Source organism: Polypterus senegalus, chromosome 14 (assembly GCF_016835505.1).
Source record: "Polypterus senegalus isolate Bchr_013 chromosome 14, ASM1683550v1, whole genome shotgun sequence".
In the NCBI taxonomy this organism is placed as follows: domain Eukaryota; kingdom Metazoa; phylum Chordata; class Cladistia; order Polypteriformes; family Polypteridae; genus Polypterus; species Polypterus senegalus.
Window position 1 is genome coordinate 142636764 of NC_053167.1, and position 22927 is coordinate 142659690.

General features: G+C 48.9%; 1 protein-coding gene across 1 annotated transcript in view; it reads left to right on the plus strand.

Moving 5' to 3' along the window:
- Positions 1 to 19015, plus strand: part of plpp3 (phospholipid phosphatase 3) — a 66442-nt gene extending 47427 nt beyond the window's left edge. Inside the window, exon 6 of the mRNA XM_039735999.1 lies at positions 17041 to 19015. Within this exon, the coding sequence (XP_039591933.1) occupies positions 17041 to 17175 (135 nt within the window). The 3' untranslated portion in view covers positions 17176 to 19015. The remainder of the gene's footprint in view (positions 1 to 17040) is intronic.
- Positions 19016 to 22927: the final 3912 nt, after the last annotated feature.

The following is a 22927-nucleotide window of genomic DNA, read 5'->3' on the forward strand; positions in this document are numbered from 1 at the left end:
TTCTTTCTCTCTATTTTTCTTTCTTTACTTTTTCTTTCTTTTTCTCCTTTTTCTTTCTCACTCTCTTTTTCTTTCCCTTTTCTTCTATCTCTTTTCTTTCTCTCTTTCTTTCCTTCTCTTTCTTTCTCTTTCTCTCTCTCTCTCTATTTCTGTCTCTCTTTTTTTCTCTCTCTGAGTGTTTAATTCTGCACATTCAGCTGTTAGAACTTAAATCTGAAACCTGTTGTGGTCATCTGCATGTGTCCAAAGAGAGCACAATCCTGCGAGCTGCGAGGCTTTTATCCCGTCTTTTGAAGTTCGGAGTGCTCTCTTCCGTCCATTTGCCATGATAGGGTTAGTTCAGATTCTGAGAATGGTGTAGTTGCTTCCAAATGGCTGTCCGAGTTGGTGATAAACCACATGCGAGTGGGGTTGTTTTCAACTGCGTGCAAGAAGACAAGTTTTTAATTTAATTAATTAATTTATTTATTTTTCTTTACCATTTGAAAGCTTCTCTGTACAGCTCGGTCATAAACCTCCTCCCCAGTCAGGCCTTTTTCCTTAAGACTTTTTATTTTTCATTATCCATGCCTCCCTCACTTTGTCTTCCCCTGGCCTTCCATTCCCATCACTTGTTCCTGCACCCCATGCCTGCCCCAGAGCCTTCTCTCTCTAACCTTTTCCCAAATGTTCACAGTGTGCGACGTCCGCTTTGCCCCTCTGGTTTAGTTTCCACAATCCCACTGTTCCTCCACCCCGCTGGTATTCTCTCCTGCTCAGAGATCCTCTTCCTCTTCTTCTTCCTCAGATCCCACTTCTCCTAAACTCTTCCACCCGTCTGCTGCTCTTTCATCCCGTCACTGATTCCCATTTTGGTTTTTTCTACTTGCACCTGACGTTTGCCAGCTTGCTGCTGGCATCACTGAAGTCTGCCGAGGCCCGGCTGAGATTTGTACGGAGTGGAGACAGAAGTGGCGTTTGTTGTTTGTGCCCCCGACTCCAGAGAGCGGTGGCCATGTTTGAGAAGCGGCACTTCTTGGCAGAGCTAGTGTTGTGGCTTTTCTTTTTGAGTCTGCTGTGTTTATGCTTTGCGGGTGGTGGTCTGGCTTTTGGCACATGCCTACTTGTAGCAGTGATGCCCTGTTTGCCGGGCCCTGGTTTGACTGCTTTGGAAAGTGCCGTCCAGCCAGGGGGCACTCATTCTTTATTGATGCCTAAAGAAAAGTGTTTGTCTGTTGGAATTTGAGAAGGGGGGCTTTGATGGAAACCTTCAGAGCTGATCTTCACCTTTGCTGCAGTTGCATTCCGTCTTTGCTGTGACTTTCTGACACTTCAGATCCACCGGTGCAATGGGGGGCTCTTAGATTTTGGTTCTTAAACAAATGAGACCGGCAAGCAACCAATTAGTAAATATTTGCTGAGTACGCCAGGAGCTGTTTAGTTAGCAGGCCACTGATGGTGTCGATTTGGCGGGGCTTCTGTCTGCATGAATGAGGGGACGCCAGTCACTCGTGGCAGTAGCAGGCACATCGTCCTGCATGCGGAGTCCAGTGAAATTACAACTCGTGGGTCTGACCAACATGACGGCAACCCCTCAGAGCAGTGGTAAGCAATGAAGGATTCAATCGATCCTAAGGTCTGCCTCTCAGTTGGGAGAAAACGCAAAAGAGCCCCTTATAGCGTTTGTGCCCACTTCTCTTGTGAAAAACCTTTTGGGGGCAGAAAACGAACAACGGCCATGTAAAGGATGATAGAGAGTGAGCTGGAGGCCCTGTCAGGCAGAACGTTCTGAAAAGTCACAAACTAAATCACACGTCTTTAGCAACTCGCCACAATATTTACACTTCAACGAAAAAAATAATAAACTGACAGTCGCACTGTCCGAATAACACAAAACACTGGCGTGCCTTTAGCTTTCAGCTCTGTCGTGTGTGTGTGTGGCCGTTTGGTTGTGCTTGATGATTGTTTGCTGAAGTCTTTGTAAATTAAGAACAAGCTTTACATTTGTTTTTATACTCGAGCTTCATGACACACTGGTCAGGCCTCATCTGGAGTCCGGTGGGCAGTTTGGGTCTCCAGACTACAAAAAGGACATAAGAGCACTAGAGAAGGTCCAGAGAAGAGCCACTCGGCTGATTACGGGGTTATACAGGGGACGAGTTATGAGGAAAGGTTAGAAGAGCTGAGATTAACACTTTAAGTTCAGGTCTTGTTAGGTCTGAATACACAATGGGAGGTCTGAAGATCAAAAGTCCACCTTATGAGTAGGATTGAGGAGTCGTAGTGGACTCTAAGCTATCAACTACCATTTATTAAGAAGGCTAACAGAATGTCAGGTTATATAGCGCCTTGACGTGTGGAGTACAAGTCACTGGAGGTTCTCCTCAAGCTTTATGGTGAGGCCTCATCTGGTGTCCTGAGGACAGTTTTGGTCTCCATAAAGACTTAGCAGCACTAGAAAAGGTCCAGAGAAGAGCGATTGGGCTGATTCAGGACTACATGGGATGAGTTATGAGGAAAGATGAAAAGAGCTGAGATTAACGCTTACATGAAGTTTAGGTCTTGTTAGGTCTGAATACACAATGGGAGGTCTGAAGATCAAAAGTCCACCTTACGAGAAGAATTTAGGAGTCGTAGTGAACTCTTAAGCTATCAACTTCCATTTATTAAGAAGGCTAACAGACTGTCCGGTTATATAGCGCCTTTATGTGTGCAGTACAAGTCACAGGAGGGTCTGCTCAAGCTTTATAACACACTGGTGAGGCCTCATCTGGAGTCCTGGGGGCAGTTTGGGTCTCCATAAAGACATAGCAGCACAAGAGAAGGTCTAGAGAAGAGTGACTGGGCTGATTCAGGGCTATAGGGGATGAGTTATGAGGAAAGATTAAAAGAGCTGAGATTAACGCGTGCATTAGGTTTTAGGTCTTGTTAGGTCTGAATACACAATGGGAGGTCTGAAGATCAAAAGTCCACCTTATGAGTAGGATTGAGGAGTCGTAGTGGACTCTAAGCTATCGACTTCCTCACAGAAGCCATTAAGAAGGCTAACAGACTGTCAGGTTATATAGCGCCTTGATGTGTGGAGTACAAGTCACAGGAGGTGACGCTCAAGCTTTATAACACACTGGTGAGGCTTGGGAAGATTTGTAGATGATGAAATGTAATGTTAGTAAAGGTAAAGCATTACATACAGTACACATAGGAAGTAAAAATGTGAGGTTTGAATACGCGATGGACAGTCGGAAAATCGGGAGTCCATCTTATGAGAAGGATTTAGGAGTCGTAGTGGACTCTAAGCTATCGACTTCCAGACATTAAGAAGGCTAACAGACTGTCATGTTATATAGCGCCTTGATGTGTGGAGTACAAGTCACAGGTGTATCTGTGTGTGTGTGTATATATACTGCTCAAAAGAATTAAAGGAACACTTTTTAATCAGAGTATAGCATAAAGTCAATGAAACTTCTGGGATGTTAATCTTGTCAGTTAAGTAGCAGAGGGGGTTGTTAATCAGTTTCAGCTGCTGTGGTGTTAATTAAATTAACAACAGATGCACTAGAGGGGCAACAATGAGATGACCCCCAAAACAGGAATGGTTTAACAGGTGGACGCCACTGACATTTTTCCCTCCTCATCTTTTCTGACTGTTTCTTCACTAGTTTTGCATTTGGCTACAGTCAGTGTCACTACTGGTAGCATGAGGCGATACCTGGACCCTACAGAGCTGGCACAGGTAGTCCAACTTCTCCAGGATGGCACATCAATACGTGTCATTGCCAGAAGGTTTGCTGTGTCTCCCTGCACAGTCTCAAGGGCATGGAGGAGATTCTAGGAGACAAGCAGTTACTCTAGGAGAGCTGGAGAGGGCCATAGAAGGTCCATAACCCATCAGCAGGACCAGTATCTGCTCCTTTGGGCAAGGAGGAACAGGATGAGCACTGCCAGAGCCCTACAAAATGACCTCCAGCAGGCCACTGGTGTGAATGTCTCTGACCAAACAATCAGAAACAGACTTCATGAGGGTGCCTGAGGGCCCATGTCTCTAATGGGCCCTGTGCTCACTGCCAGCACATGAGCTCAATTGGCATTTGCCATAGAATACCAGAATTGGCAGGTCCACCACTGGCGTCCTGTGCTTTTCACAGATGAGAGCAGGTTCACCCTGAGTATATGTGAAAGACGGAAAGGGTCAGGAGAAGCCGTGGAGAATATTATGCTGCCTGTAACATCGTTTAGCATGACTGGTTTGGTGGTGGGTCAGTGATGATCTTGGAGGCATATCCATGGAGCGACTCACAGACCTCTACAGGCTAGACAACGGCATCTTGACTGCCATTAGGTATCAGGATGAAATCCTTGGACCCATTGTCAGACCCTACGCTGGTGCAGTAGGTCCTGGTTTCCTCCTAATGCACGACAATGCCCGGCCTCATGTGGCAAGAGTATGCAGGCAGTACCTGGAGGATGAAGGAATTGAAACAATTGAATGGCCTTCACGATCCCCTGACTTAAACCCAATAGAACATCTGTGGGACATTATGTTTCGGTCCATTAGGCGCCAGGTTGCTCCTCAGACTGTACAACAGCTCAGGGATGCCCTCATACAGATCTGGGAGGAAATGCCACAAGACACCATCCGTCGTCTCATTAGGAGCATGCCCGACGTTGTCAAGCATGCATACAAGCTCGTGGGGCCACACAAGATACTGAAAAGCATTTTGAGTAGCAGAAATTAAGTTTTTGAAAAATGGACTAGCCTGCCACATCTTCATTTCACTCTGATTTTAGGGTGTCTACACAATTGAGCCCTCTGTAGGCAGAAAACTTTGATTTCCATTAAAAGACTTGGCATCCTTTTGTTCCTAAGACATTGCCTGTCGTTATTTGTATAGATATCCAACTTCATATTGAGATCTGATGTATCTAATGTGTTTCTTTAAAGTGTTCCTTTAATTTTTGTGAGCAGTGTGTATATATATATATATATATATATATATATATATATATATATAATATATGTGTGTGTGTATATGGAAGTAGCTCTGAAGCAAATAGTGCCAGGCAACATCGAGCAGAAGCCCAACTGGATAGATTCCTCCACGTTGTTCTAGGAAGGTACCTCCCAGATGTCCGACTCATCGCTGCTCTCGCTCAGCCCACTTTACAAAAGAAACAATTCGGCTTTCACTCTCCTTTGTCAAAGCGTAGCGCGCTGGCCTGTCCTCCCCCAGGCCACTGATTAGACCCTCTTGTGTTTTGTGTATTTTGCTCACAAATAACCAGAGGTGGTGAATTTCTGGGAATTGTACTGAGGTCTGTGCTGGGAAATTGCTGAGGGGGGGTGTCAGTCAGTCAGAGGGGCTTCCTAAGACGTGAACTCTTCTTCTTCACATGTGCTCTTAACCTATCAACTTACTGGTAAATTCCTGGGCTGGCTGGCATGTGTGTGACAGAGGCTGATGACCGTTAGGCGTCCTGAGTGAAAGTTGGGTTAGTTGGGGGGATACGGATGGGGTCTTAACAATGTGAGGATGAAGAGGGTGCCATTGACATCTGCGGAAGAGCATACTCGGCATGTGCGTCGATGTAGCGCTTTGCAAATAAAGACTCCTCTTTTGGGTTCCTGGGCAGTTTAATGGCGCCGTATTCTTTACCTTTTGGTGCAAGTGACGAGGACAGCTTGAGGTGTTGCTAGGAGTTTCTGTCTAAAGAGCCGAGAAAGTGAACACAATCACTGGGACGCTATACGGCACACGTCTCCATCACAACATCATGTAAGGTAGCAGTGAAGAATGATATATTGTACAAAACGCAAATACATGAAATACCGAATGGCCACCACGCCCAATAATAATAAATCATATGGGCCTTTAAACATAAACACAGATTAGGGGGCCGATGGCGGAGCGTGGGGATGAGGAAGAGACAGACGGAGGTGAATCAGAGGCTTTGTTTAACCACTGTGAGTGCAGTAGGAGTGAAGCCCTTGATGTGTGTGTGTGTGTGTGTCTCTCCAGTGGCTCAAGATGGGTACCTTTTCGAGCGTACTCCTTGATTTCACGTCCAGCTCGTTTCCTGAGCCTTTACGTCTGCAGCTCCTCAGTGCCGTGCCGTGAGTTTGCTGGCCTCCAGTCCTTTCTGCTGCGTTTGTGCCGTGAGTGAGTGAGCCGATGTACTGCCAGGCCAGACGGTTGTTGAGGAAGAGAAGATGCCATTGGCGAGAGCTCCATTAAAGCTGCACCAGCACCGAATGGAACAGGTTCAAGACTTGCAGGAGAAAAAAAAACCCACCATTGCTGAGCTTTTTATATAAGAGAAGTTCTGTCCCCGTTCAGACCGTGAGTGATTGCAGTGCCAAGACCCTCTATGAAGAGCGACATCATTTATAAGTGTGGGACTCGGAGGTGAGGAAATCTGTCCGTGTGTTACAGGCTACTACAGGTCTAGGGGTACACAAGTAGGCCACATGCATTTGAAAGAGAGAGAGAGACCCCCAAAAAACTAAACCATCCAAAAAAGATAAATCATAAAAATGGAGGCAGTTACACACAAAAACAGGCAGGAGGACAACACTAACGTGACCACCTAGCTGAGCAGAATCTACACAGCCAGACACACTCCACCATTCAAAGAGTTCAAAAGCCGTGGACCTCCAGGGTGCTCCTGTGGTGTGTGTGGGTTTACATTTATAAAACACCAACGGTAAAAGGCAGCTTGTAGCCCATGTCAGGTTTAGGGGCACCTAGCGAGAATGAAGGCGCTTTTGTTAAATGCAGGCACGAGTCATCTGTGATGCCAATGTGACGCTCGGTAGAACAGGTCAGGCTGTAATTTGTTTGTTTTAAGGCAGGGTATGCGTTAGAAAAAGACTTGCATCACCCCCTGAAGCCCCCAGACCCCCGACCATGAATGCAGAAGAGTCCACACGTGCAGGTGGTGGCATCCCGACATGTCGGCCAGGTGGGCAGGCAGGCTGGCTGCTCTACCAGCCAATGAAGGTCTGCATTGTTTGTGATTTATATATGTTGGAGGTTCATTTGCATAGTCCATATATGGTGGTAACTGGGCGGTGCTCATTTTAGACTGGGATTTGTGAAGGGTAGATTGCATACAGGATTTATAGGAGGAGGAAGAGAAGGTTTGGGAGCCTGCACTGGTACGGCGCATTGCCAGGCCCACCTCACAATCCCAGATTAGGACCCGAGTTCAGTCGTGCAATGGGGTGACACCTCAGCACCACGCCAGTTTGAATGGAACAGTGGGAAGTGTTTTTTTTTTAAATTATTATTTACGATGGCCGGAGTGGCAAGCTTGCCACCAAGCCCAGAGTTTGCCCACTTAAGTTGGAGGGGCTGGATGCAAGTTAACGTCATACTCCGGATTTATAGACTGAATTTTATATTTTTTTATAAACGTATGGATTTTTTTTTGCCGTATGCACACTTGCACGCTCGAATCCATGCAGTGTTTGAGACCCCCGTTCTCCTAGAAATTGCCATGTCCGATTTCCTCCACTCTTCCTCATTCAGTCTCTTAGACCTGATGGCCGCTTTATGTCACCTACTTGAAGGAGCATTTGGAAGGGGAGCCTTTTTTTTTTTTGGTTCCTGCTTTCTTAGATTCAGATGAAAGTTTGTTGGTGTCTTTTTGGCAGAACCCCGAGATGCATTCCTGTGCCCCCCTATAGTGCTATTAGGTGGGTTTTCTCTGCAAGTATCCTGCTTACATATTTTGTGATGATGATGCTGCTGCTCAGAACTGGAAGAAGACTTTGGAATTCTGGGTCATGGGCGCCATCAGCCAACTGTCCCGCCAATCCCAGATCTGTCAGACGGTGGGCAGGAGTTGCAGGTTTGTACGGATGTCGCAGAGTTAGCCGTACATCTTTCAAAACGATACCATCCGTCTCTGTCACGCTTTTCTTTGGTCCGCTTGTTGGCTACACGATGCCCGCAGCGTGACAGGGTCAGGATGTTCGATGCCATGTGGCCGCTTAGAGCATACAGGACACACTGGCTTTGTTTTCAAGCGTTTCAAAATCTGCAATGAAATTTGCTTTTGTTGGCACAGAGAGGCTTTTTCTTTTTGTTGTTGTCCGCTTCTGAATTCACAGAGCTGCCCAGATGACTTCTGTGTTGTGCTGAAGTTGGTGCCACTTTATTTCCTGCTCCCCCCATCGCTTTTTTCATTTTTTTTTTTCCCACATAGATATCTCCGTACCCCCTTGAGAAGAAAGGCTATTGAGGAGAGTTTTTTTAGAAGTTAGAAAACTGCCTTTCCGGCCCCAATATAAAAAATGCAGTCCGACTAGGAAGCAGCTGTGTGACAGAAGGCTGAGACTGGCCTTCCTTTACATTGAGATGAAGGACCCTTCGGCTTCCTGAGGCTGTGCATCACGCCACTCCTGAGTCGAGCAGAGGCCAATGTCAATATCCTGTTTGAAATGCACGATAAGGCCGAGACTTAACTGCTATTAAAAGGAATTGAGCAGATATCCTATCTGGAGGGCTGGGATTGTCGAAAGTAATTGCCTCCTCATCCTTGAAGCCATTTCTGTCATTTGGAATTGTCTGGGCTGCTACTGCTGGAGCCCCCGTGGTGGACTTCTCTCCTGATTTATAAAGCTGCTTTTCTGTCGGTCCTGGAGTAACGTTGAGCCTCCGTTTAGGGAGGTTTCTCACTCGTCGTATTCTAGCACTGAAGTTTCCTGTCGGGCACCGGCTGGCACTTTAAATGGATTGTAGAGACTGGAGCAGTAACAGTAGCAGTAGCAGTTGTACGCCTTTTTCTGTGACATCCGTCCATCTTTCAAAATGTTATTAGTGGCAGAGCAAGTGGGCCCGGTGCCCACTCCGTGTTACACTTCGAGCAAAGACTTCCTTTTAAATTTTACACTCGATGCACGTTACAATCACAGTATTAAGTGTCAATAATCTCATCGCTATTCGCTGCCTTTGTGGTCACAGCGTGCTGCTCTGTGCTTTTCTTGGTGCGAATTAAGAACGGAAAGCTTTGTGAAATGTGTGAGGTGAAGAACTTGTTGTAGCAGACATTCAAGGCCCGGGGACAAAGCCATTGCATTCTTAGGAAAAAAAAAAACAGGAGTGGTCTCCCCTGGGCTTCCGCGTATACTCGGATACGGGGATGGATATTTGAGGAGAAAACAAACGGGTGCGACTAGCTAAGTGGAGGCATGGTGCACTCCAACACGTGGCGAATGGTAGAGCGACTCCCCTCAGCCTTCACCCTGATTCTCGGATTTGCACAAATAAAACGGTGCTGCAGCTGAACTATAATTCTTGATGAGAGAAGCTGTAAAATCAACTGGAAATTCTAGAAAGAAAACTTGATCTAAATCCATGAAGTAATTCTCTCGTGAAAAGCAGACAGACATATTGTTTTTATATATACACACACTAGCCTCTGCTGCGCCACTCGTGTAGAAGTGAATCAGGACAGTGAGGGTCCCCACTCCTGACGTCACGCTTTACCCCCAGCCTCTGTCTTGGATTAACACGAATCGATCGCTCCTGCAAACCAAACCCTGATTCTTGGCACGATGAGAGATGTCACAAAATCAACCAGAATGTTCAAGAAAATTCTAGAAAGAAAACCCGATCTAAATCCGTTAAGCAGATCTCTTGTTAGCTAGCTAAGCAGAGTTAAGGTACACACCCTGAGGCTGGCAGGTGAGTGAGGAGTCGCACAAATAAATCGGTAGCACAAGTGGACCGATGAGAGAAGTCGCAGAATCAACCATATCTGTTTTTCCTTAACCAGCAGCCAAACTAAGATGAGCTGAGCAGAGCGAGGTAACGGAGAAGATTCCATGTGCACAAATATGCCCCCCCCAACCCAGTAATAAATACCCCATTGTGACAGCAGAGTGATAAAGAAAGACGATCATGTGTGGTGGACTTTAGTAAGTCAAATGCCTCTTCTTGATTACTGTGTATACCGGCAATTCAGAAAGTATGCAGACCCCTTCAGTTCCGCCACACTTTATTTTGTGGTACATTTAATTTTAAATTGCCGTTTTTGCTCATCAGTCCCCACTCAGGAACCCATAATGACAAAGTGCAGTCCCCACTATATATTTATGCAGTGTGTAATTTGTGACGCTAGATGATTTGTTCAAACGGACAGTCAAAGAGAGCAGGGCCTGAAGTGATGAACAGAAATGGAGCCTCTGTCCGTTAACCCTTAAACCGCCACATACTTGGGTAGGGGGATCAATGCACCCCACGTCGATAACATACCCGAGGATGAGCCGGGCAGACGAGGACCAAACACGTTCAGCAAGTTTGAGTGCTTTTATGTCAAACAAGGTGGCTAAAGTGCACTGCAGAAGATCTTCAAATAAGTGCGTCCTGTGATTGTTGGCGTTTTAAACGTCCAATCAATAAATCCAATTTAAATCCCGGGTAGAATTCTGTCATTTCTTAAAACTGACCGCCCCCCAGCCTACCACAGACGGGATCTCTGCAGCCAGAAGAGACGTCCACCAGCAGGCCCAGTCAAACCAGAACACGCAATCGGGTCCCCATTGCCAGTCCCTCGTTCATTAAGTGGGGCGCGCCACGTCGTGCCTCGCTCCTCCGACTCCCGCTGCCACTCCTCGGCCTTACGTAGGGGTCCTGCTGGTAGTAGCTGGTCACTCCTGTGCCCTCGATCACTAGTGTGTGGCCCGTCTTATCTGTCGTCCTTGTGACCCTCTGTCTTTCTCTTTCGTTCTCCTGCGCTCCTTCTCCCTTTGCAATGTGGCTCCCTTGAGTGCCATTGCTGTCTTCCACCTGCTCTTGACCAACCTTTTCGTGTGTCAGCCAAGCACCCCGCTCAAGCTCGGGATGGCACCTCCACCCGCTCCGGGTATTAAAATTGCTCTTCGCCACAGACCTCTTATCAAGCCCCTGCATACGACATGAAGCAGAGAGTTTTAACCCGGTGGGTCTGACCCAGCAGCGCTGCCCACCCGTTCCAGTGAAGTCGTCTTGGTTTTCTTACACAAATGCATTCAAAGGCAACCCCCAAAATTCAGTTTGGGGTTACAGCAGCAATGAGGGATTCCCACCCCCCTCCTGAACAATGTGCCAGTCCAGTGCAATGCCCGCACTGGTGCCCAATCTAGAGTAGCCAATGAAATGAACATGCTGGCGTTTGGTACATTAGAGCAAAGCCTTGGTAGACAGCACACAGATGTGACCAACAAAATGAACTTCAAGCAGCAGCACCACCACATCTGCCTGGTGTGGTGCCATAGTGCCCTCTGGTCTGGCTTTTCTCATTTTTCTTTTTCTTTGCGTCTCATCCCGTCCCAGCCCAGCCCTGGAGACCCCCTAATGCAGTGCCACACATCCAGAGGGCTGCTTTCGGTTTCCTTGTTGCCCCCACGGCTTGCACAACCTGCTCATTCTTTGGAGAATCACAATATTTTGAAAAGTGTGAAGCCCTGCTGGCTCCCTTTGGGCCGACACTTGACACACACACACACACACACACACACACTTCTCGAGTTCTTTACGGCCTCAGCTCGGCTGGCACTTTCTACGTTTTTCTTGTGTTTGTGTTTTTGACGCGTGAAGCGAGTCGAGCAGCTCTATAAACGCCGCGCTGGACTTCAATTTCCTGCCTGAGTCACTCGCTCTGTGAGTCACGTCTAATAAAAGTGCACTTTTAAAAAACGTGCTGCGACTCTGATCACGTCAAGATTTCACATCGAGAAAGGAGAGGCCTGGCTCGTGTTTTTTTTTATGTTGGGGTATTAAAAATGTTTGCTCTCTTCCCCTTTTGAGCAGAGTGGTAGAATGGGACCACCTGAATGAGTCGTCACTTCTGCCACGCTGACCCGAGAGTCTTGATGAGGAAGGGGGACGTGCTGTAAATGCGCTCATCGGGCTTGTGGCCGACTCTCTTCTCACGCGAGGTGTGCGTATTCTCAGCTCTGTGTCGCACGTTTTATTTGTCGGTAGGCCCGTCTTTCTGGTTCCCCTTTCCCACCATTCAAGTGAAGCAAGAGTTGGCAGCTGGACTGAGCTCTGGTGGGAGGGTCTCGCGGTTACATGTCAGGGCACAGAGAGAGGAGTGCTGACACTGGGTGAGTAGATGAAGCAGCTGAGAGGTTTATACGAGTTGGCGTTTGGTTGAGAGTGAAAGATGCGCTCAGCTCCTTATTGAATGAGAGGAGGCCAACATGTCTGCTTGTCTCCTTCTTCCCTTGCCAGGCTCTGTCAAGTCCAGCCACTCCTTCTCTGTTGGATTGCGATGTCACTCCTCGTGTAGCTTTGGCTTTCTCCTCGGGCTCATTCAGCCTCAGGCTCATTCATCAAGTCTTCCTCCAGTATTTCCTCGTCTCACCCCGACCGCCGCCATCTTTTTAAAACTCCTGCTGCAGATGAGCATCCCCACGGCCTGATGCTGCCAAGTCCATGCTTCACCATGGGGGTGCTGCGTTTGTGATCGTGTCACAAGTCATGCGGCCAAAAAAGACCAGAGAGCCTTCTTCCAGCTGACGTCAGACCTAAGTACCCTATATTGTCCAAAGTATCGAGGGGACCCTCGCCTCCAAATCATTGAATTCAGGGGCGTCAGTCACTCCCGTGGTCACAGGTGTATTAAATCCAAAGCAGCCATCATACATTTTATTTTCTGTGCCATTATTTACACACTGACTAATCAAGATGGCAAGGGGTGTGGAACGATGCATGGGCTCAATGATCGAGACATATTCAAACCTGCTTCATCCAGACCGGGGCCACTCTTTGGGTATTTGGAGCCTGGACAATGTGTGCCAGTCCATCGCAGGGCAGTTTAGTGCTGCCAGTTCGTCTAGCCTGCTTGTTGTCGGAGAGTGTAAGACGGATTGAAATCTGAGTAATCAAATCGAGCCTCAGTATTGACATTTGCAGTGCACCATCAGTTGGAATGTATTTTGTAGCGCATGTTGCTTTGCATTTGTCATTCCAACAGATGGCGTGTCAGAAACGTTTGTACTAATGATGCATTTCTAGAAACGCTTGTGACGCTCCGTCTGCTGGAATGACTGAGACTTTAGCAGCCAGACAGTGACTTGTCCTTTAATTAAAGCTGACTCTGTGTGTGTGTGTGTGTGTGTGTAATGGTAAAAATAATAACAGTAGGCGTATAATAATTATTAATAATTAATAATAATAGTAGTTACAAAAGGGGAGCATTTTGGTAGCAACACTCTTGTTCTTAACAGAATACATTAAATACACACACACACACACACACACACACACACGTATATATGTACTGTACATACAACGGTGGGCAAACGTAGGTTTACAGTTGTGAAGCAGTTTATTTTTGTATTGATTATTGTTTGTTTGTTTGTCTTTTTCTTATTGTTAAAGTTTGTTTGAGTGTAGCTACCCTAACATGCATTTCTTTTTCCATATGAAATCTGTAACCCGACTTTTGCCCACCCCTGTGTACATTTGTATGTCTGTGTGTGTATATCATTTTATTTATTTTTTTTGGCATACAATAAGGGCAAACTTACACAACAAATGACTTCACCCTTGGCACACAAACACAAGAAAGCTAAAACTAGATAAACAGCAAGCGAGAACCGTAGGAAGGACTCCATTAGCTGGCGTTCATTGAAAGCAGTGAGCAGATCACAAGCGACGGACAAGGATTTCATCCACATTCGCACACGAAGCATAGGTGGGCCCTAAACCCGGGGCTGCTGTGTACCCTTACAGCCAGTAGCCGGACCACCACCTCCTCCAGAGCGTTCCAGAGAAAGACCTGTGGAAAATAAAAGTCGCAGCCACTCCCGGCAGATAGAGACTTCCTGATGACGCAGGAAGCCGTCCAAGCTAAAGGATAACGAATGTTTCCCACATTTCCCAGGCATTGTAGGAATCGATTCGTTGGAAGGACGAGATGGCAGGCCAGAGGTGGTCACATCCTGGAGTCAAAAGCGTTTTTCAGGCCCGCTGCAGTCACGCATGTCACCAGGATCAAAGGCCAACTCAGGTTCTTTTGTCAGGTTTATCTTCTGTAGGAAAAAACGGTAGACGCGCTCGCATTCCCCAAAAGTATTCGGTTAGGACACCCCACCCAGGACTCCCCCCTAATGCAGTGTGGGTCACACCTTTTAATCAGAATGCTGGATGCCAAGCTCGGAGTAGCTGGGAGAAGGGCTTGATCATGAAAACTGCATTGGATGTTTGGAGGGTCTCTGCCGCCCACCCATGTGCAGAGCCCAGTGAACTCCTACTTGCATGTGCTAATCAATGATCACCATATCAGACTCTGTTGGCACCGTGATAAGTGAGCAGAAACGTCACGTCTTACCCGCAAAATGTCACAACCCCTCTCCTTCAACCTCTGGGTCGCCGGTTACCACAAGCGTCTATCGTTGATGCTGCTAGTGGGTTGCAATGGGTCGCCACTCCAACGATCACCTCGGCTCTGATGATTCAAAAATGGGGGACCCACCGCCTCCTTGATGATCACATCAGAAACGCCAACAAAGGGAGGTAGAATTCCATTAACACCAGAAGTTGGTCACTGCTGAAGAAAGTGACACTGAAGTCACTGCGGCCCACCGCACACATTGTCAAGGATGTCCGTGTGCCCCTCAGCATGTTTTAATGATGGCTGGGATCTACCATAGGTGGGCCTTCCCCCTTTCACTCTGTTCAGTGATTTTTTTTTTGGGGGGGGGGGGCGCCATAGGGTTGTAAGGCCACCAGGGCATGAAGTGCTGAGATTGGGACAACCAGCTGATTCCAGATTAGATTGTGTGAAAAGCTTAGAGGTGGTCCCCCACCCCAATTTAAGACACCACCAAAGATCGGCCCCTAATGTGACGCATGACAGTGCCCGTCCGGTTTGTTTGTGATTTGCACATCCATTTGCAGAAAAAGTGTCCTTTAAGAAATCGCTGGGGGTCTTCAGGGGGCTGCCGGCCGTGTGAAGCTTTTCTTGCTCCTTTGTGCCTTACAGGAATCTGGCCAAAGTCCCATCTTCTTCCACAAGGCTGTTGGTGTTGCTCAGTTAATAAAATGTCCCTTTGCTTCATCTTTGGGCAAGACCCCCGCCATAGAGAGAGAGAGTGGGGGGGAGTGTAGAGGCGTCTGCTGCTGGCCCTCCTATAAACTGGCATTGCCACGTCTGGTGATGTCATTTTATGGGGCTGTTTGCACCAGAGGAGGGAAATGAGGGCGGATTTAGGGTCCTGTTTACTCAGGGAAACTGAACTTTCAGTGATGTCGGAAACGGCAGAATGGGACAGGCAGCTCCTTACCACTGGAAAATGAAAAATTAAATCCTGGGACTCATTTTTTTTTTTTTGCTGTTTTGGGTGGGGAGCTTGAGAAGCAAAGAAAGACCAAGAGAGCGTTGAGATAGGGAGAGGTGTTTGTCTATCGAGGGGGAAGTTGTAAAGCGCTGGACAATAGAGCTGCCCAGAGGGAGGCTTCCTGTTTGACCCCGCCTGCAGCCGCTCGGGGTCAGGTAGCCCACCACTCACATCCCCGGTGGAGCATGAGGTCATTCAGGAAAGGCACTTTCTGCAGCTTTTCCTCTGTCCCGTCAACTCCCACGGGCTGCCGTCCAGATCTGTGGTGCGGGCTGAGAGGTAGCGACTGCTTTGTCACCTGATGAGCGAGGGGCTGGCGGGCTGTGTGGCCCACTTCGATCTCCGCTGCAGCCTTTTAGTGAGTTTACAGGAGAAGGCCGCTCTTTAGCTTGAAGTAAAGTTTGCGTGGCCTGCTAGCCAGAGATCTCGACTCACGCTTATTTATTTGGTGTGGACGCCTTTACCCAGGATGACTTGCAACATCCGAGACGCCCCTGGTTCCACTTCCGTCTTCAAATGCCCCTTAAACATGGTGAGGGATAATCGGTAGTTAGGAAGAAGTTGGGCATCTCGCTCCACCAGCTAGGAACATGGAGAGAATCTGCATTGAGATTTAATGTCATTCAGAAAGGAGCAGAGGACCTCATGTGGGTCTCCATACATGTGGCTGCTCACCCATTGGCATCTGTGGAGGACCCCCGTGCCAGTCCTGGGTACATATGCCAGCATGAAGGGTTTGAACTTCATATGTGCCATAGCAGGGAGCCAAAGAAGTGACATGTGCCGCCAGAGCTGGTGCTACATTTGGAAGTTCCTGCAGTGGCACGGTGGCACATGCCACTGCTCCCACCAGCAGATAGTCTTGGACAAGGAGATCTAATAATAAAAATGATATTTACAGTATATAGCACCTTTACAGATACTCGGAGCTTAGACAAAGGGTAACCACTTGAAGCACCGCCAGTGTGTAGCACCCACCTGGATTTTTGCACCAGTATGCCCACCATGCATTAGCTATTAGAGGTGAGAGAGCCAATTAGAGACCGGGGATGATCAGGGGGCCAGGGTATCATGATACTCCCTCCTCTTCATGAAGGGTAACCACAGACTGGGAGCCACACACAGACCACGGAGTGTAAGCGCCCCCTGCTGGCCTCACCAATACGTCTTTCAGCAGCCACCCAAGCTTTTCCTAGGTGGTCTTCGGCCCAAACAGGCTTAGCTTCAGGTGGATGACCCCCTGTAGCACATGTCATTGTAGAGCGTGAATCTGCAAGACCAAAGCAACATGGGACCTGAGGGGCAGGCCGTCATCCATCACCACACTTCACACAGACTTGTAGGTGTTGGCGATGATGAGCCAAGTCGAGCAAAGAGGGGGGTATTGGGAGTAGACGGATGACTTGGGACACCAAGGAGGTCCGGCTGTGCCAGGCTGAGCTTGCCAGGGTGTTCCTTCAGTGCGGTTTCAATATCAATAAGACATGCAGCCATTCTGAGCCCGTGTGGATGAGACAGCAGGTAGAGTTGGGCATCATTGGCATGGCACTGATGTGAGAAGCCATAAGTTGGGACGAGCAGGCCTAGTCAGATAAGAAAGTCCAACTGTGCTTGCCCTACCTTATGCCATGACCTGCTGTTGGCAAGCCTGACTGCCGCCGCCTCAAACTTGTGTTCCTCTGGCCCTAACCCACCACCCCATATTTATTTTTTTTTTTGTTTTCCAGGTCTTCTACGTGTCCGACCTCTTCAAGCCTCACAAGACTTCTCACGTGCCCTCTCCTCCACCCGCCATTAAAAAGGAACTGCTGCCCGCAATGGACATCCTCACCGAACGGAACAACCACCGGAACATGCCCTGAGCGCGCCCATGGAGGGCCCAAAAGGTTGTGGCTGTCCATGTGACTTGAGGACTGACAGATGGCCGCCCTCGGCTCCTATGACACTTGGAATGTCCCCAGAACTTGAGAGGGCTGCTGCAGCACCACGTGGAGTTTGGGGCCTACAGCTTGCAAATTCGCTCTTGACTAATCTGAAACAAAAAAGAAAAGAAAAGGGACAAAGCCGAAGCAATTACCTAAATATACCTAACGTAACATTTTATATATATATATATAAAAAAAATATATATACAAACATATATGTACTCCATATGCATGTGTGCCAGCGCTCGCACACATAGAGAGCCACACGCTGGCAAGGGGCTCCAGATGGAAGGACTTTGATTTCCCTTTGCGCCTCCCCGGATTTGGCCAAAGGGCGTTGGATCATCTAGAGAGAGACGTGGACGTGTGTGTCGATGATCTGTTAACTAATCCAGTGCCACGCTAGCTCACACACACGCGCACCCCACTTCCAGCACTCGCTCCCCAGTCGTCGGCTGCGAGCCCCCCAGAGAATGTGAACACGCAGCTCTTCAAGAAGAATTTCGCTGGTAGACTTGAAAAGGGAAAAGAAATGTAAAATAAACCCCGAATGCCAACCGACAGACGGCTCTGTAAGAGCTGCGGCCCCCCATCCCCATCCCCAAGCTGCCCCCAAAATAAGGGTCGTCCACGTCTTCAGTCCTCAACCTGGACACTCCAGTGGACGAAAGATAAAATCTCCGTTGATCTCGTATCCCTTCATATGTCGTACTGTAATGTGGGGCTGTGCCCCCAATCTGCCAGGAGGTCAGAAGGTGAATTTAGGTGACCTCTTCCTCTGTGTTGGGCTCTGGGTCTGAGACCTGGGCACCTTTGGCACATCTGCTCCGGGGCTTTCCGCTGGGTGGTTTAGCCCTTCTTCTCTGTTCCTTCAGATTGCACCATACATTCCAGATTTGCAGTTTGGCCCGTCGCTTCCTTGGATGTGCCAGCCAGCAAGCCTGGCAGCGTCACCCTGCTGTCACTTCGCCTGCCTTCACCCTGTGGATTCGCCGGCCGCCTTGCCCTCTTTGTTTGACTGTCCCATGCCACTGCGTCTTTACTCTGCATGTCGTTAGTGGAGTGGGTGGCATCAGCTGGTCGGCCGCATGCATTCTGAAGAAATCCACCCCTCACCACCACCTAATCCCTTCATGCTGCTACGCCAGCTTTACGACTGGAGATGCCATCCACTATGTGGGCTGTGAAAGGATGCCAACGAGGACTGAACCAAGGCTCCATCATTAAGTCAAACTGGTTAGCGGTGGCTTTACTGGCAACCCCTGCCCTTCATTCCGACAAAAATGTGGGCCCCCGCTGGGGGGGGTCCTGGGCGATCAAGCCAGAGAAAGAAGAAAGGTGCCCTCCAGGTAGTCTCTGGAGCGCCCTCTACTGGACCGGAGATAACCACTACAGTGTGACGAGCCACTGAACCCTTGAGTGTGTCGTCCGTCCTGCCGTTCCAAGCGCTAAGCTGACATCTCGAAGTTTAGAAATCTCGTAGAGGACACTAAAGATATTAACTCCGATCTCGAAACTCGCTGTTTAAGATTTCCTATCCACTATATAAAGGAGAGGCGAAGGCGTCTCTCGTGACCTGTGCTGCTTGCAGAAGCGTCGATTGTGCCTCGTCTGGTGACGTCCCGTTGAGTTTGTGTTTTTAATGACGTATCGCAAAGCCCACTATTTTTGTATCGTCTTATCTTTTGTATTAAAGAACTCTGAGCACCAAGTTTTCTGCTAAATGTATTTAGCGACGTCAACTCCGTGTGCTTTTCAATAAAAGCTCCTCGCCACCGCTGTGTGTCCCCTGCCCTGGCTTTGGTCATTTATGGTGGGGGGGGAGAGAAGGGGTGTGGCGGGTCATCTCTGGTGACGGTGGTCTGGGCTCCTGAAGACAATCACATGTCTGTGTGTGTGTGTGTGTGAATGGCACCAGAGTGACATTTGGGGGGTCCTCTGTGATGTGCTAACCGGTAAAGTGGTCTGTCAGATGGAGGGGGGCACCAGGTTAACATTTGGGGGTCCTCTGTGATCAACAAACAGGTAAGGTGGTCTGTCAGATGGGGGGCATAATGTTGATGTTTGGGGGTCCTCTGTGATCTGCTAACCAGTAAAGTGGTCTGTCAGAGGGGGGCACCAGGTTAACATTTGGGGGGTCCTCTGTGATCAACAAACGGGTAAGGTGGTCTGTCAGATGGGGGGGCATAATGTTGATGTTTGGGGGTCCTCTGTGATGAGAGAAGCAGCCAAGCATTACCACAACATGTGAAGTGAAAGTCGAATTGGTGCTGATCTCTAGGGGGGTCTTAAACGTGTACTGAGGGGTCTCCATCTCCTGAAACATGGAATACAACTGGCAAAGATTCAGGGGCAATTGGAGCACATTGGGGGGGTCTCTTGCATTTGGAGGTCTTGTGTGATGTTGCTTTAGTCCTGCACAGATAGTGGGGGCATTTGGGAAGGGGGGCTCTTTACACTCCCATGTCTTTGTCAGGAGACTCGAACATAACAGTAAAAATAACGGACATTATTTAAAGAGTGTGTGGGGGGTCCTCTGGGATGAGAGAAACAGTCTGGTAATGAAATCTGGGGTCTTATAGTGGGTTCACTGGGGGGGGTCTATCTTCTAAAACAGAGAATACATCAGACACACCTTCAGGAACACTTGGGGTCTTTTGCACTGGGGGTTGTAGGTGGTCTTGTATGTTGAAATGACGCTCAAATTGTTAGTCTTGCACAAACAGTGTGGGGGGGCCACTATGACTTCTGACAATGCCTTGGTGTGCATAAACTTGTGGGGGGGGGACTCTGTGATGTGCTAACAGGTAAGGTGGTCTGTCAGAGGGGGACACCAGGTAGACATTTGGGGGTCTTCAGTGATGTGCTAATAGGTAAAGTGGTCTGTCAGATGGAGGGGGGCAGGGGTTTGATGTTTGGGGGTCCTCCGTGATGAGAGACCGCAGTCCGATGTCCCTACTGTGTGCTGAATGAGAGCTGCAATGGTTCTGATATCTGGGGGTCTTGCACTTGTAATGGGGGCGCTGTGGGGTCTCTGTGTCTTCAGAGAAGGTTGTGGTGGGCGTGGCAGGAGAAGTCGTTGGGTTTGGGGTCTTGAGTGCTTTGGATGGTCCTTTGCAGCATTCGCCAGCCCCTCACTCTTGCTGGTTATGAATTGTGATGAGAGTTGAAAAGCTGCCAAGGCTGGAACTCTCTAGAATGTGGGGTCTTGTGCATTGTTTGGGGGTCATTGATGTTAGGTGGTCTGTTCCATTGTGTCTTGGTCTGCCTGGGCTTGTTGGGTTGGTGGTCCCCTCCTGAAGTGACGTCACTGGCCCAGCACACCACGTTGGCCACCAGAGCTCTAGAAGAAGTGGAGGAGGCCTCTGTCCACATGTGAGGACCACCACCTCCTCAGAACGGAGGGTCCGCTCTACCCCCCTCTCTTCCATTCAAGTCCCTCTGCTGCTGGCCTGACAGCACTTGGAGTGTGAGGGTCTTCTGCCTTGGGGGGGGTCCAGTATCATCTTTCATGAAGTGTTAAATTGGGTGTGGGGGGAGGGGGGTCTGCTGTGCTGTGCTAACAGGATGAGTGGGCAGACATGGAGGGGGCACCAGGGTTTGGAGTGTGTGATCCTTTGACTTGAGCTGTAGCCCCCTGCTGGCGAGTGAGACCACCTGTTGTGGCTTTGTGGCCAGTGCCATTCAATGCACTGTTGTGTGGCATCACTGAACTTGAGCTCAACTTTACCCTGTCAGATGCCACAGCGTCCTTAAGTGCACTGCCAGGGTCCAGTCTGGCAAAGTCAGTGCCATGGTGTAGCACAGTGGCAGCACTTGGTCTTCCCTGGTGGGCTCCTGCTACGTGACACAGCTGCCATCGCCCTTTACCATGTGGCTTTGGCACCAGGCATCTTCCTTCAAAGTCCATCTGTGCCATGTAAGTGCCAAGGGACCTCTCTGTGTGTCTCTGGCTACGATGCAATGCGTCCTTAGTGGAGAGAAGTGACTTGTATCACTGTTTGTGTATATAGCGCCTTTCTGAGGGCCCACCTGCTGAGCCACTTCACAGGGGCCATCAAGTGCGTCCATTGACTGGGGGTCTCTTACAGATGAGCCATATAGCGCCTTTCTGTACCAAACAACTCCTTACAGGCGTAGCGAGCCCCCCAGAGTCACACAAAGCTGTTCTATATAGCGTCTTCCCATAGTGAGCCGCACGCTCAAGCTCTTGAGGGGGGCCATCGAGTGTTTTTCTACACAGCTGCAGTACTGGGGGTCATATAGCGCCTTTCTGTGATCAGAGGTTTGGGGAGCCATGGGTGGGAGTTTGCTCTTAAAGTTCTATATAGCGCCTTCCTGCAGCACAGAGCCCGCTCAGGAGCTTTACAGACACAGACCACCCGATCCCCTCTTGCGTCACTTCAGGCCCCACCATACATTCAAACATGGAGTCAATGGAGTAACCGCAGCTCTCCAAATTCTATATAGCGCCCTCCTAAGCTGAAGAGCACTTTACAAATCCCCCTCTTTCTTTACCAGGAGCCCCAGACAGCAGTTGTGTCCCCCTCACACTCGTACAATGGGGGGGGTGACTCTCATAGTATATACCGCCTTCCTGTACTGGCCAGCTCCTCACAAGTGTGCTGTCCCACTCGGTGTCACACAAAGTCATCGGTGGGAATGTGCTTTGAAATTCTATATAGCGCCTCCCTGTGGCGAACCACTTTAGAGGGGCCTTCATGTGATTCCATATACAGCAGTGGGTGGGCCGGAGTTATATAGCACCTTCCTGAACTGACCAGCGTGCTCCAGTGTTTAAGAGACACAGGCCAATTGACTCCTTCTTTGTTTACCTCGAGCCCCCCTCAAGTGTAGTGAGCCCCTCAGAGCCACACAGACAGTCATAGGGGTGGGAGTTTGCTTTAAAAGTCTATATAGCGCCTTCCTGTAATAAAGCACATTCTGAGATGCACAAGGGGCCTTGGTGTGAGTCCGTCCACAGCAGCAGTTCTGGGGGTCTTCTTACAACAGAGTCATATAGCGCTTTCCTGTAGGTCAATCAATTCCCTCTTTCTGAACCTTGAGCCCCCCTCAAGTGTAGTGAGCCCCTCAGAGCCACACAAAGAGTCATTGGGTGGGACAGCTCTACAAATTCTATATAGCGCCTTCCTATGCTGAAGAGCACTTTACAGATGGCCCTCTTTCTTTCCCAGGAGCCCCACACAGATGTTGTGCCCCCCTCACAGTCACACACAGAGTCAGTTTTATAGTATATAGCGCCTTGCCTTCTAGTACCGGTGTAATGATCCCCTCGGAGGCATGGGTGGGAATGTACTTAAAAAGTCGATAGAGCGCCTTGCTATTTAGAGGGGCCTTCAGGTGAGTAAATGTGCAGCTGTAGTACTGGTGGTCTCTTCAAACTGACTTATATAGCGCCTTCCAGTGAAGGTGTCACACTTTCCGTCTGGCTGATTCCATCTCGTGGGTTAAGCGATTCCCCCAGGAAGTCGTCGGTAGGAATTTGCTCTTAAGATTCAATATGGCGTCTTCCTGCAGTAAACCACACGCTGAGATGCACGAGGGGCCACCGCAGTACTGGGGTCTCTGATCTTCAACACACATGCAGGCTGATTTGATTTTCTCTCTTTGTGATCCTCAAGCCCCTCACAAGTGCAGTGAGCCCCTCAGAGTCGCAGAAAGAGACCTT